The sequence below is a fragment of the Centropristis striata genome, chromosome 1, assembly GCF_030273125.1.
Source record: "Centropristis striata isolate RG_2023a ecotype Rhode Island chromosome 1, C.striata_1.0, whole genome shotgun sequence".
Lineage (NCBI taxonomy): Eukaryota > Metazoa > Chordata > Actinopteri > Perciformes > Serranidae > Centropristis > Centropristis striata.
The window spans coordinates 2,006,747-2,022,719 of NC_081517.1; the positions used below are offsets into that span (position 1 = coordinate 2,006,747).

The window sequence follows — 15,973 nt, forward strand, 5'->3', positions numbered from 1 at the left end:
TCGTCATCAGTCTCCAGGCAGGAGGAGCTAAGCGCCCAGAGACGGCTAACCACCAAACAGTCCATCAAACATGGCCAACCGGTCGGGCTTGGAGACCCTCCGCATCAGGTGAGCCTTAAGGATTTAAAAAGTCACTAAATTACACCTGATAAATCTGATTGACTCCGCTGAGCGCCTTAAGCCCGGCGGTTAATTAAGCTTGTTGGTGATAATAACCGTTGACGTCACGTTAGCATGGCAGAGGCTAGTAGCGCTAGCAGGCTCAAGTTGCTAGCTGCCGTTAGCTTCACGGCTAACGGTTTTTAAATGGTGCCGGTGTGTTTTTACAACTCTTGAACAAGTGTTTGGCTTCGAACTGACATGTGTCTTATTCTGAACTACGTCGACGTTAAACCACTGTACTTGCGTGTTATTAGTTATTAGTAATTGTTCAACGTTTTGGCCTTTAATTTAATGTTTTGTTCACTTTTGTGTAAGCCGGTCTGAGTTCACAAGTGCTGCCCGGTGACGCGTCATGTCTCTGCCTCATTTCTGCCTCCGTGGCTCACCTAGAGCCCATTACATACCCATGTTAAAGAATGGCCTAACTCTTATTTTGAAGTTTTGCAGGAAATACAAAAAAATTCACCAAAAGTGTAACATATGACATTTAGTGGTGATTTCACTCAAAAAGGATGTAACAAAGGATGACTATTGGCATAGTAATAACACTGTGTGTACATTATGTAACTTAAGAGAAATAAATGACTTAGGCAATTTTTTTGAACATGCCTTTGTGACTTAAGCAAGATATGGTAACATTTTTATTTCTGTTCATCACCACCTATAAAAGTGATATGAAATCAAAATAATGTTGTCCTAACTTAAAAACAACAAACTTAACATCTGACAAGGTGAAAGAACCTGCAGCATCCTTTGTTACATCCTTTTTGAGTGAAATGATCAATAAATGTCATATGTTACACTTTTTGTGTTTCCTGTAAAACTGGAAAAAATGAGTTTGGCGATTATTCTAACAGGGTGACGATATGTTAGATGGTTTTCTTGTGGTGTCAACGTGTAGCTGTCAGTAAAGGATCTGAATACTTGTTCCACCACTGGTAACATATGACATTTATTGATCATTTCACTCAAACAGGATGTAACAAAGGATGGCTATTGGCATAGTAATAACACTGTGTGTACATTATGTAACTTAAGAGAAATAAATGACTTAGGCAATTTTTTGAACATGCCTTTGTGACTTAAGCAAGATATGGTAACATTTTTATTTCTGTTCATCACCACCTATAAAAGTGATATGAAATCAAAATAATGTTGTCCTAACTTTACAGTGAGATAGAACTGGGAAAACAACAAACTTAACATCTGACAAGGTGAAAGAACCTGCAGCATTTTTGTGTGATAATTTATATGGATTACTAACCAGCACATTTGTCTTACTTTACTGAGAAATGACTGATTGTGTCAATACAAGTCTACCAAAAAGCTTCAGCTACACGATGACAGCACAAGAAAACCATCTAACATATCGTCACCCTGTTAAAATAATCGCCAAACTCATTTTTTCCAGTTTTGCAGGAAACACTAAAAGTGTAACATATGACATTTATTGGTCATTTCACTCAAAAAGGATGTAACAAAGGATGGCTATTGGCATAGTAATAACACTGTGTGTACATTATGTACACACAGTGTACATAATGTCTTAGGCAATTTTTTGAACATGCCTTTGTGACTTAAGCAAGATATGGTAACACTTTATTTTGAAGGTGTCTACATAAGAGTGACATGAGCGTGTCATAAACATGACATGGGATGTGTCATGAACATTAATGACACTTTGAAGTAACACCACAAAGGAAGACAGTAAGATGTGGTTGAAAGCTCCAGAATAAGTTAGTAAGGGATTTAAGGGAGTTAAGATTTGGTCAGAATATATCAATTCTGATATGGAATGCAAGCGAAATTTTACATTTATAGAGCCTGAACTGGAAAATATTTGGTAATTGTGCGTGATCGATTGGAATAATAAATAACTTTGAATGGGAAAATAGAAAAATTCCTGTTAATTGACAGTTAGATCACAGTCACAAACCAAGTCTTTAAGTAGTCAATCACACACATACACACAGTCATCTGGAGATGGGGGTTGCCCATGTTGTGACCTTAAATGACACAGTGGGCATGACACATAATGGAGACATGGGCGTATTAAAGCCATCCAGGGGATTTGAGCTTATATTTTTGTGTATGAGCAATGAGCATGCAACCACACTTAAAATGTGATCCGTCCTTATTGAAAGTACAACCATGGCTGTAAAAACTGGTTTTGAAACTCGTTATTCAACATTCAGTGTACTCACCCACTAATCAGTAATTACTGACCTGCCTTATTCCTTCTTAAATCCCATTTTTTATTCAAACTCAGACTTGCAGCTCCTTTACAGGATTGATTTTCAACATGTATTTCCTTGTTATTTCAAGTTATAATGAAGCCTGGCTTTCTTTCTTTCGTGAGTCTAAAAGGAAATTGAGATGGTGTCCCGGAGAGAAAAAGGAGGAGACTTGGTGAGATAAAGATCAGTTGTTCATGTGGGACAGAGGGCCGAAGGGACGTGGAGTTGATTATGGGATGCGTGCGAAGGAGAACGGCATGATGGTTACAGCGTGTGCAGGAGAGAAGAGGCGAACGAAGGGTGAATGATTGAATTCTTCATACAGTGTACAGCGAGCCAGTGTTTGGGTCTGCGCTGGAGAGGGATGGGAAATAGGGGCCATGCATGCAATGGTGACAATAAGGGCATTATTTGTTGGCAGAGAGTTTGCCAATTTGACATGTGTGTGTATGTGTGTGATTGTGTGTGTTAAAGAGCATGTTAGTTGAGTATGAACTTGTTTAGAAGCTGCTGAAGAGGCGGAGGAGTAAAGTAATGGTTACCAGCTGCATGGGATGTTAAGATTATGTGGTTGACTTTAGTAATACCAAATAGCGTCTTGGAAAATATTTCTACAAGCTGGTTTGTGTTTGTTAGAATGTGGTAATTGACCGGTTTTCTTTCTTCTTTCACAGAGACAAACATTTTATTGGCGCTGTTATGACCTTTATGTTTTGTTGCTAAAGGGTAAATATTTCTGTTTAGTTACACAAGTGCTGTGTTACTTCAGTTCCACCTAGATATTGCTTCAACTCGACCACAAATGTGTAATTCACAGTTGTATTATTATCCTCCCCCGCTTATGATGCCAGGAAATGTAAAGCTGCGTTTGTCGTTGAAGCTAACTTCATGTCATATTTTGCTGCAATCATAGTTTTAAATCTCAAACATTCATTCGTAATTGCTCAGAAAGCGGTCTACTTTTCAGGAAATTATGGTCTAAACTACAGGCATAAAAGCCAGAAATGTAGTACTGCCTGTGCCAGAAAAAGATAAAGCAGAATTAAGTGACAGTTTTACTACATTTGAAGCAAAGTAACGTTTCAAGTTGTGTTTTAATGAAGAGAGGAAATTAAAGTGGTCAACCTGAGTGTGCTGGAGCTTGTTTACTGTACCTGTTGGTTGCTCCTGACAACACAAAGGTCAAGGATCACCTTGGCACTCTTGTTCTCAAAAAACAAGCACACCTCTCGTATTTCCGTGGGCCGGTGAGGTGTTTCTTGGCATTTTATACCATCACTATACCGGTTTGTGTGACTTAAAACAACCGAAGAGCTCATATGACACTCAAAAGTAGACAATGGCACATTATGACCAACTCTATGTGGATCATAAGAGAAAAATTAATCAAAAGTTCACTTGGTACATTTGAGTTCAGTCTGGATCCTACGGTGTTGTGAACGTTGTCAGTATGGTTTTAATTTGGATGTTTGTATCACAGGTATTACATTTGTTTTGATGGCTTCTAGCTTTAAATTAAAAAAAAATTATAAAGACATTTATCACAAACAACAGGCATCAGAATCAAGGTTATAATAGTTTTGGATTTTTCATTAGTTTTAGTTTTAATTTCGTTGTGAATTTTTGTTTTCAAATTCAGTTAGTTTTAAGAGTGAGTTTTCTAGTTTTAGTTAGTTTTTATTTTTTGAAAATGCTTAGTTTTAGTTTAGTTTTTATTAGTTTTAGTTTTTTTGTAATGGGCTATGTGTTGGGTGCCAGATTCAAAGAGGTCATAATAAATGTTTCCTTTATTTCGTTTGGTTTATCATCTCAGCCCCAATAAGGTTATTAACTCTTACAGTTCTGGGTGTTTTGTATTTTGGTTCTAGTGTAAACATCCCAGTCTCAGTAAACATATTCACCATGTGTTGCATGTTCAAATAGAAACACTGAATTATGAATTAAAAAAGTTGACAAAAAACGAAAACTAAGGACATTTTCACTATAATTTCAGTTGGTTTTAGTTAGTTTTGGAACCACACAATACAGTTTCAGATAGTTATCGTTTTTTTTAAAACTCTAGTTTTTATTTTTATTTCAGTTAACGAAAATGTTTTTTCAATTTTAGTTTTCGTTATTTCGTTAGTTTTCGTTAACTATAATAACCTTGATCAGAATTATAGGAATAGATGACATTTATATCAGGCAAATGTTGTATCTCCAAATAATTAGCTACTTTAACTATCCACAGAGGAAAAGGGTTTCCCATAGGATGTTCTTTAGGAGTGTTGAGCCACCCAGATCCTTTCACAGTCACTCTCATTAAAATATATACATATGTGCCTCCCAGAAGATTGGTGTTTTATGAAGTTATAATTAAGATTTAAAAATGTTAATGGGGGTGGCCCTCCTCTGCTACTACAGGAATCTCTGAATCCTTCTGTTCAAGTGAAAACATGAAAAACACAAACTAGAGTTGGCTGTTTTTCACACACTTATCACTGATATGCAGATTCAGTTTACACACAAATATCTTTGAGGTTTAGGAGGAGAAAATCTTTTGACATTAACGTCAGAAACTAGATTTGAAGAGGTTAGTGATATGCCTGCTGTCCTGAGGAAGTTGGATGTGCCAGCTCTGCTCAGTATGCATGTTAGAGGTTCTGTCTGAACAGTACAACAAAGCTCTGTTGTGAACAAAGAACAATAGAAACAACAGCCTAGTTTTCAAAGATGTTGTCCTCCACCCCCATTCTTTCATCTTCCCCAGCTATTGTGTTCACTGTTTAGAATTTGAACTTTATACAGAGTTTTGTGAATTTATTTTGATATTTAAGTAGATGTGAGAATGTGATGCTTTCTTTATCATACATGATAATAGACTGAACACATTTTGGATCTTTGGACTGTCAGATAAAACACATCATTGGGCTCTGGAAAGTTACACAGTTTCGCCTTTTTCTCAAATTATTGGACAAAACAATAGAGAAAGTGTATTAGGGCCAAGTATGAAAAGTGCATTTTTATTATTATTATTATGTATTTATTTATTTTTCTATTTATTTTATAATTTTCTCTTATATGTTTATCTTCATTCGTTTATTTGTTTTTTCTATTTGTTTTGTTTTTGTATTTTTTGACTATAACTTTGGTGCTTTCATTTATTTTGTACTTGCCTAATCTATGGATGTATTGGATAAACTGATGTGTGCTCTGACAGCTGATATAATTATGCATCCAAGGAAAATCCAATAAAAATAATTTTGAAAGAAAGAAAAGTGAAGTGGCAAATCTGCAAGAAAAAAGGAGCAGATTTATGAGAAAAGAAAGTCGGAAAAATAGTGTTTTGTCTTTGTCAAGGAACCTCAACACCAATGTAACTATCAAGCAAGAAACAGAGTAGGGTCGAAGAGACAGCGCTTTGGCACATCAACTGATAAAAATAATCGTTAGTTGCAGCTTTAATTTCAAGCAAAATTATTGAGTTTACAGATACATTAAGATAATCTTTTTCAAAATTTCTTTCCTCTTTGTCCCTTACTTTTCACATTTTACGCGACACCACATCCTCCATCATGCCTCTAACAAATAATAGTCTGGTTCATTACATACTGTCTATGCACTTTATGTGTTTTTTATGCACACTGTTCATTGCACCTTATTTGTTTGATAGCACCAACATTTTTATACTGTATATTCATATTTATTCTGCACTGGAATTCTATTCTACTCCTTAATACATACTCCTTCTTTAGACACTTAATTTTTTTTTGTATTTTTATATTTTATTGCTTGAAGTATGCCTAGGTTGTTCTTTTTATTTAATTGTGTTGTTATTGTCTCTGTGTGTAATGCTGCTGCTACACTGTAATTTCCCAGCTTGGGATAAATAAAGTATATCTATCTATCTATCTATCTGATGTGCCTCTCTGTGTTTAATCCCAGGCTATAGTGGTCGTCACCCCCAGTCGCAGCCAGCCAATGAGGATGGAGACGATACTTCCATGACCTCCTTTGCCGTCGCTGTCCGAGGCCTCCCCCTGGCCTTGGCGTCCATGACACAAGCTACCGCCTCAGACTCTCGCTTCCACCCTAGATGGCGGGCGATCACCGTGGCGACCCTGCTGGCTTTAGTGCTCATGTTGTACCTGCACAGGACAGTCGGGGACGGAGACTCTGCTACCAGAGGTTACTACCGCAACAGGGCTCACAGTTTGCAGGTGCACAGTGAGGATGAGGAGGACTTCTTCAGGGACACTAACAGACAAACTGCACGAAGCCTCTCTCGCCACCACAGAAGGGAAAAACCTTACAACGACACGTATCCGTTAAGTCGGCCGGAGAAGACGAAGCACGGCGTCCGCTACCGTATCGGTGTGATTGCAGATCTGGACACAGCGTCGCGTAGCTTGAAGGATCAGACGTGGTTCAGCTACATGAAAAGAGGGTACCTGACTGTTTCAGACAGCGCCGACAGACTGGAGGTGGAGTGGGATGCTGAGACGGTCACACTGGAGAGTCATCTGGCAGAGAAAGGACGAGGTAGATACAGTTGAAACCAGAAGTTTACATACACTATATAAAAAGACACATACACTTTTTTTCTCACTGTCTGACATGAAATCAGACAATCACTTTTCCTGTTTTAGGTCCATTAGGATTACCAAAATTATTTCTATTTGCTAAGTCAAGAAGTCAGAAGTTTACATACACTAACATTATTATGCAATGAAACAATTTGGGAAAGCCCAGATGATGCTGTCATGTCTTTGGAAGCTTCTGATAGGTTTATTGACATTCCCATGGTGTTCATACTTGGGTATAATTATTTGAACAGATGAATGTGGAACCTTCAGCATCTGGAAATTGCACCCAAGGATGAACCAGACATGTGCAAGTCCACAATTCTCTTCCTGATATCTTGGCTGATTTATTTTGACTTTCCCAAGCTTCCAAAGACATGACAGCATCATCTGGGCTTTCCCAAATTGTTTCAAGGCATAATAATGTTAGTGTATGTAAACTTCTGACTTTAAAGAAAGTCATAAAAAATTGTCTAAAAAAATCCTTCTCTCATTTTTCTGGCATTTAGCAAATAGAAATAATTTTGGTAATCCTAATGGACACTGATCTTTACTCACCATGTTTGTTTTCTCACATCAGAATGTTGGTCACCTCAATGTTTGGTTGTCTTCCTGTGCTGCAGGTATGGAGCTGTCTGAGCTGGTGGCGTTCAACGGTCACCTGTACAGTGTGGACGACCGTACCGGCGTGGTGTACCGGATTGAGGGCAACCAGGCCGTCCCCTGGGTTATATTACCAGATGGGGACGGATCCGTCTCCAAAGGTTAGTCGCTGAAAGACGTCTTAGCTCTATCATATGAATACATGTATGCTCTCTGAGCCAATCTTTAATTGATTCTCATTCTGATGACCAACAGCAACTTTTTTGCCATCAAAAAAGAAGTGCAAAAACAGCCAATTCAGCCTTTTTTTTTTTAGATTAGGTGTGAGTACTTTCTGACTACTTTTGGAAAACAGCTGAGTGTTTTTGCTACGCCCACTAGTTGGTTCCCCTCAGCCTCTGTTCCCATACAGGTACTTTTGTAGCGGCTAACCAACTGACTGACGAGCTAGCAGTGTTGCCAACTTAGCAACTATTCAAACTCCTCTACTGAGTCTTTTTCAAAAGAGCGACTAGCGACAAATCTAGTGACTTTTTCTGGTGTTATTGGAGACTCGTTCATACTCTTCTTCTTAACGAGTAGAGACATCCCAAAGCATTCACAAGCGGCCCAGTCCTCCCGCAGCGGTCTCTCCCAGCTGCCGTCAGCAGAGCTGTTAACCCCAGTTTGCACCAGTCTGCAAATGAATCACGCATGCGGGAAATCACCGCTCAGCAGCGGCTCAGAAAGTACCGACCCGAGGCAGGAACTTTCTGAGCCGCTACCTGAGCTGCTAACCAAGGTTATTATAGTTAACGAAAGCTAACGAAATAACGAAAACTAGAATTGAAAAAACATTTTCGTTAACTGAAATAAAAATAAAAACTAGAGATTTAAAAAAAACGATAACTAACTGAAACTGTATTGTGTGGTTACAAAACTAACTAAAACTAACTAAAATTATAGTGAAAATGTCCTTAGTTTTCGTCTTTGTCAACTTTTTTCATTCATAATTCAGTGTTTCTATTTGAACATGCAACACATGGTGAATATGTTTACTGAGACTGGGATGTTTACACTAGAACCAAAATACAAAACACCCAGAACTGTAAGAGTTAATAACCTTATTGGGGCTGAGATGAATAAACCAAAGGAAATGAAGGCAAAATGTATTATGATCTATTTGAATCTCGCACCCAACATATAGCCCATTACAAAAAAATAAAACTAACACTAAAACTAATGAAAACTAAACTAAAACTAAGCATTTTCAAAAAATAAAAACTAAACCAAAACTAGCAAACTCACTCTAAAAACTAACTAAAACTAACTGAATTTGAAAACAAAAATTCACAACGAAATCAACTTGGGAAGATCCCCTCTCCCAAGTCCCACCCATAGTGACTCACTCGAGGGAAAAGTACCTAATGGGAACGCGCAAAAATGACATTGGAAAGGCAGGTTGTAATTTCAAGATGTTTACAAGCCTTCTCACAGATCTGTTCTTGTTCTGTGTGCAGGATTCAAAGCAGAGTGGCTGGCAGTGAAGGATGAGCACCTATATGTTGGCGGCCTGGGGAAAGAGTGGACCACGACCTCTGGAGAAGTCGTCAACAATCACCCAGAGTGGGTCAAAGTAGTCGGCTGCCATGGCGACGTGCAGCACGAGAACTGGGTCCCGCACTACAACGCCCTGCGGAGCGCCACAGGGATCCAACCACCAGGTTCTGACACTTTGTTTTTTTGTTTCTTCTTTGTAGTTCTGTCTCAGGCTTCTGCCATAACCGCAATATTGCGCTATTGACAAGCCAAGCGCAGGGAACGGCATGCTTTGCTTTTTTCTTTTCATTTTCATTAGATCGTAGCAATAATGTCACTTACTCACACACAAATCTGCTTGTTGTGTTACACCTGTTTTATAACCTCAGACAGCTAAGTTATTAGGCGGAGCTCGCACTTGTGTACATCGGTGCCAGATACATGCATCAAACTTATTGATGCACTAATTATTATTGCACTATACCTTGATTGTTTGCTTTTACTCTTCCTGTAAGTCGCTTTGGATAAAAGCGTCTGCTAAATGACTAAATGTACAGTACAGGCCAAAAGTTTGGACACACCTTCTCATTCAGTGTTTTTCCTTTATTTTCATGACTATTGACATTGTAAATTCATCAAAACTATGAATGAACACATGTGAAATTATGTACTTAACAAAAAAGTGTGAAATAACTGAAAACATGTCTTATATTCTAGTAAGCAAAGGGTGGTTACTTTGAGGAATCTAAAATACAAGACATGTTTTCAGTTATTTCACACTTTTTTTGTTAAGTACATAATTCCATATGTGTTTATTCATAGTTTTGATGCCTTCAGTGAGAATCTACAATGTCAATAGTCATGAAAATAAAGAAAAACGCATTGAATGAGAAGGTGTGTCCAAACTTTTGGCCTGTACTGTACATGTAAACTACATACCATGGGTAGTAGATATTTGCTAATACCACATATTGCACTGTCAAACCACCCCAAGAGAAGTTGTTTCACTGTGGCTGCCCTTGTTCTTTCTACATACAATAATTACTAGACTGGTATCACATCTGATCATTGACATGGGTGGAGTTGGCTGCAGTAAGCTGCTGTGTTGCATTAAGCTGCCCCACCTACCTTCAGAGTCTGAGTCCATGCTAGGCTGACCCAGGTGATCAGTTTAACATTTTTATGAGCTCAGAGCTCTGCATAACCTGATTTTGGCTGCTGGACGATTAAAGGACAAGAGATTTTAATGAGTCACACAATAAAGACTGTGGCTCCTTTCATAGTGTCGTTTCATGCCGGAACATTTACGGCTCTGTAACGTCTCGCCTCCACTATGAACGCGCCCGAAGCGGGATGCTGGGGTCAAATGATCCCACCAATTTTCAGCCTCCAGAGGAAGTCACAGAGGCGGAAAATTGGTGGGACTGTTGGAAGCGGGACCACTATGAACGGGCCATCGGGGCGAAGTGTTTGACGTTGCGCGTGACGTCTAACACACACCTCCCACTAGTCCGACAGTCATCCAATCACTGTTCAGCTGCACAACAGCTGTGGCTGCCGTCGCTAACTGTGCACAGCACCTGCTGCTTATTGTAAACAAACCAGCATGCTTACTGTACACGGAGTGCTGTACAGCAGCTATTCTCAACCTTGGGGTCGGGACCCCAATTGGGGTCGCGAGATGATTTCTGGGGGTCGCCAAATCATTTTGGAAGTCAGCTCTGTCTCCACTGTGTTAAAGTGTTCAAGTGTTTTAGTCTTTTTGGTCATTTAATGTCTTTTTTGGTGATTTTGTGTTTTTTTTTTTTTTTTTTTGTTGTCATTTTGTGTCTTTTTTGGTGATTTTGTGTCTTTTTTTTTTTGGTAATTGTGTGTCTTTTGTGGTCATTTTGTGTCTTTTTTGTCATTTTGGTTCCTTTTTTGGTCATTTTGTTTCTTTTTTGGATCATTTTGTGTCTTTTTTTGCTCATTTTGTGTCTTTTTTGCTCATTTTTTTTCTTTTTTGGTGATTTTGTGTCTTTTTTTGGTAATTGTGTGTCTTTTTTGCTCATTTTGTGGTCATTTTGTGTCTTTTTTGCTCATTTTGGTTCCTTTTTTGGTCATTTTGTGTCTTTTTTGCTCATTTTGTGTCTTTTTTTAGTCATTTTGTCTTTTTGTGGTCATTTTGTTTCTTCTTTGGGTGATCTGAACTGTGCGTGTGAGATTGTGCTCAGTGAGTGGGGGTCGTGGACAACATGCATGTTAAATTGGGGGTCACGACTAAAAAAGGTTGAGAACTACCGCTGTACAGCACATACACACTGTACTGCTACAGAGCTAACTTGCAGCTACTGTGCAAAAATTTAGTTCATCAGGAGAATCACAAAAAGCTTTAACTAAAATACACTGAAAAGGAATGTAAAAAAAAAATAAAACTGTACATAAAATGGTCAAACAAAAGGCATAGTATCATAGATCATATCACAGAAAAGCACATCAACATGCCCTTTTCACTGGTGAGGAAACAAATGGATGTCTAGATGTCTGTTGCAACTCACTATAGTCTTCTCCCACCTTGTTCTGCGACGCCAGACTGCACTATATCACGCCTTCAAGGGATCACTGTGAAAGGTGGAAAGCCGGTAAAGATCTTTCCGGCAATATAGCGAGACATTTGCCGGACCGTTTTATGAAAGGGGCTTGTGATAGCAGGGAAAAAGCATTTAGAAAAGTGGAAATTACACCATACAGTTAAAAGTCTGCAGAGTTCCTAACACTCTTCTTCATGTTGTTACCCTCTTCTATAACTCTCCCTGTCAACCAAGGTTATAATAGTTTGGATTTTTCATTAGTTTTAGTTTTAATTTTGTTGTGAATTTTTGTGTTCAAATTCAGTTAGTTTTAGTTAGTTTTAAGAGTGAGTTTTCTAGTTTTAGTTTAGTTTTTATTTTTTGAAAATGCTTAGTTTTAGTTTAGTTTTTATTAGTTTTAGTTTTTTGTAATGGGCTATGTGTTGGGTGCCAGATTCAAAGTGGTCATAATAAATGTTTCCTTTATTTCCTTTGGTTTATCCATCTCAGCCCCAATAAGGTTATTAACTGTTTTGTATTTTGGTTAGTGTAAACATCCCAGTCTCAGTAAACATATTCACCATGTGTTGCATGTTCAAATAAATACACTGAATTATGAATGAAAGAAGTTGACAAAAACGAAAACTAAGGACATTTTCACTATAATTTTAGTTAGTTTTAGTTAGTTTTGCAACCACAAAATACAGTTTCAGTTAGTTATCGTTTTTTTAAAAACTCTAGTTTTCATTAACTATAATAACCTTGCTGTCAACAGGATACCTGATCCATGAATCAGCGGCGTGGAGCGAGCGTCTCCAGCGCTGGTTCTTCCTCCCTCGCCGTGCCAGTCACGAACACTACGAAGAGACGGCGGACGAGCGGCGAGCCACCAACCTGCTGCTGTCCTGCCCCGCTGACTTCAGCTACATATCGGTGCGGCACGTCGGACCCCTCAACCCCACCCACGGCTTCTCCTCGTTTAAATTTGTCCCAGACACAGACGATCAGATTATTCTGGCCCTGAAGTCGGAGGAGGATGCAGGCAGGATCGCCACCTACATCATTGCATTCACGCTCGACGGTCGGGTGCTGATGCCCGAGACGAAGATAGGGAATGTGAAGTTTGAAGGGCTGGAGTTTATTTAAAAAAAGTCAACCGGCTTGGCTAAATAAAGGGGACACGCTGGACAAAAGCACCACATTTTTTCCACGTGCTCTCTATCACCATAGGTTTAAATTTTTGGTAGGAGCCACTTCATCAAGATGGCCGATCCGAGATGGCACCCATATAAAGTCTATGAGAACCAATACATCTTCCAAGCCACTCAGAAGGTCAATCTTGGTGTCAAAATCTACATTTTCTGGGTCAAGGAATCATTTAAAGCTGTTGAGAATATCACTAGATGATTATTTGATCAAATAGAAATGTTCATTTTCACCCAGACTGGTAGGCAACTAGCTTCAAGTGCTGCAGCAGGGAATCCTGAGCTGAAAATGTTATAATTACATGGCCAAAATGAACATATCTATTTGATCATCTAGTGCAGCGGTTCCCAAACTTTTTTAGCCGTGCACCCCCTTCTATGTCCCCACCAGGTTGACGCACCCCCAATCCCCCACACCTTCAAAAAAACTAAATGCAATAAGATTTTTTTATAGCCATATTAAAGGAGGCATGTTTAATCATGCTCAAATGTCCAGAACACACATATAATAAAATAATCACCACTTTTCAGAGGAAATGGAAGAAGATAACTTCTTCTACGCTTCATTATAAGATGAAGTGCATTTTGAAATTGACCAAAAATACATGTAAAAATGACAGAAAAAGACACAAAACAACCAAAAATAGATGCAAAAATTACCAAAGATGACACAAAATGATCAAAATAGACACAAATTGACCAAACAACCAAAAAATAGATGCAAAATGACCAAAATAGATGCAAAAATGAACAAAAAATGACACAAAATTGAATAGCCTGTATTTATTAATTAATTAATAACACGTCTTTATTGTGTGGGGGGAAAAAATGTAATTGTGTAATTATCAGACCGCCATTAAATTTTTCACCTCGTGCACCCCCTAGCAGCAGCTCACGCACCCCCAGGGGTCCACGCACCACACTTTGGGAATCCCTGATCTAGTGATATTCTCAGTAGCTTTAAATTATTCTTTGACCCAGAAAATGTATATTTTGACACTAAGATTGACCTTCTAAGTGGCTTAGAAGATTTATTGGTTCTCATAGATTTTATATGGCTGCCATCTCCGATCTGCAATCTTGATGAAGTGGCTCCTACCAAAAATTGAAACCTATAGTGATAGAGAGCATGTGGAAAAAATGTGGTGCTTTTGTCCGATGTGTCCCCTTTCTTCCCAAATCTGGTAAAATAAGCCGCCGGACTAAAAAGGACAGCGCTGAAGGTGCACAAGTTCCTGCAGGGGGAAGATTGACAGGTGGACTGTATCGGTGCAACACTGTTGATTTGAGTCCTTAACGTTACATTCCGCTCTCGGTTTTACTGTGCAATATAGATATATTTTATAATAATATTGGATGATAATTGAGAGGCAAAAGAGAAGGTGAAAGGGCAGGAGGATGCCACATTATCACCTCCACCAGGGAGACAAACATGTCCCCAACAACTGACCAGTTCAGTAGCACAGTCAGTCACCAGCCAATAGGATTTTTAAAGCTTTTATAATTAGACACTACTGATATATTCCAGAGCAGTCTGGGTAAAAAAACCTTTATAAACGAGTAGCCGTGGGTCGATCAAACACTCCTGCAGCCACTCTGCTGGTCAGACACTCAGGGGAACAAACAGGATATAATATATAAAAAAGGAATAGAAACGAATGTCTGTTAATTACTTGAAATATTAAACCTACTCATAACTTTGTTTTATCTTACCTGTTCAGACACACTGAAGTCTACGTTATTAGATCTGTACTGATGTAATGGGTCTAGTTACTTGATGCATATCAACTTCTGATTCATAAACTAGTTTTTCTGCCCAAATGTTTCTCACATTAGTTAATAACTTGAATATATCACTGGCTTCTCATGCCAGTGAAACACCAGCTTTTTTTATTTGAACAGTAACCAAGCATTTATTCGTTTTGTATCCTCTCAAAATACAAAAAATTAAAATATCGTCTGTTGTTTGAACATTTTGTGACGTTGTTTTTAATGTGTCTGCCAGATTGATTGTAGAAATGTTGGGTTGAAACAACAATTGTATCCAAAAAAATAACTATACATTTAAAAAACGTCATGTCTACAAAATCAGTAGTATTCAATTACTTTTTTCTTTTTGCACTTTTCATCATTATACAGCACTTTGTTGCACAAATGTCATGAAGCACTTCCTGGACGAATGTTACAGCTTTAGTGGAGGATATTGGCAAATGGTTATGATTACTAAATTACACGAATATTAGTAAGTGATCAGAGTTTTGCTTGATATGCTGTGACGTTTGCAATTACAGTTTCATCTCAAAACCTTTTCAAACCTGAGGAAAATCCCTGTGATCCTGTTTACAGGCTTGTTGCCATGGCGATAATGTCTTGAGGCAGCCCGGCCACTTGTACGGGTCTGAAGGAGCCCAGTTTGGTGTAAAAGTCCAGCATCCTCTTATCGCTCTGCCTCAGCTCACAGAAGACTCCTCTGGAGCCTGGAAAAACAGAAAAGATTTCATGTTTATAAAGGTCTAGTTCAGGGGTGTTCAACCTGTGGCTCCAGAGCCTCATGTGGCTCTTTAGGCCGCCTGCAGGGCCTCCCCGTGGCTGAGACATAAAAAATTATATACATATTTTTACATTAAAATGTTCATTTATCAATGGTGTAGACCAGGGGTCTCAAACTCAAATTACTTGGGGGCCGTTGGAGGCAGTATCAAAATGACCCAAAAAAGACATAAAATGACAGAAAAAGATACAAAATGATAGAAAAAAACAAAATTACTCAAAAAAAGAAACAAAATGACCAAAAAAAGACACAGAATTACCAAAAAAGACACAAAATTATTAAAAAAGACCCCAAAAAAAAGACACAAAATGACCAAAAAATACACAAAATTACTAAAATAAGACACAAAATTACCAAAAAAACTAATTAAAGGTACCTTCCACACACAACACTGTAAATAGCCATGCCTATAAAACTCACATTAAACTTTCATATCAAGGTGGGGGCCACAAAATATCGTCACAAGGGCCGCAATTGGCCCGCGGGCCGCGAGTTTGAGACCCCTGGTGTAGACCAAAAACTATTTGTATTCCTCAATTGTAAAATTGTATAGCTTTTTTTTTACAGCATATTAAAAAAGTTTTGA

General features: G+C 38.4%; 2 protein-coding genes across 3 annotated transcripts in view; one reads left to right on the top strand and one right to left on the bottom strand.

The window, feature by feature from the left end:
* On the top strand, positions 1–14,812 carry cant1b (calcium activated nucleotidase 1b). Of its 2 annotated transcripts, none has more exons than XM_059350279.1 (5): positions 1–108; positions 6,324–6,920; positions 7,585–7,725; positions 9,064–9,267; positions 12,407–14,812. In XM_059350279.1, exons 2-5 carry the CDS (start codon positions 6,383–6,385, stop codon positions 12,775–12,777), a joined length of 1,254 nt encoding a protein of 417 aa, XP_059206262.1. In that variant the 5' UTR covers positions 1–108; positions 6,324–6,382; the 3' UTR covers positions 12,778–14,812. The 2 variants fall into 2 exon arrangements, with proteins under 2 accessions (XP_059206262.1, XP_059206206.1); XM_059350223.1 differs by lacking the exon at positions 1–108 and adding an exon at positions 2,563–2,699.
* ogal (O-GlcNAcase like) overlaps positions 14,492–15,973 on the bottom strand; it is a 25,573-nt gene continuing 24,091 nt past the window's right edge. Inside the window, exon 17 of the mRNA XM_059350112.1 lies at positions 14,492–15,313. Within this exon, the coding sequence (XP_059206095.1) occupies positions 15,177–15,313 (137 nt within the window). The 3' untranslated portion in view covers positions 14,492–15,176. The remainder of the gene's footprint in view (positions 15,314–15,973) is intronic.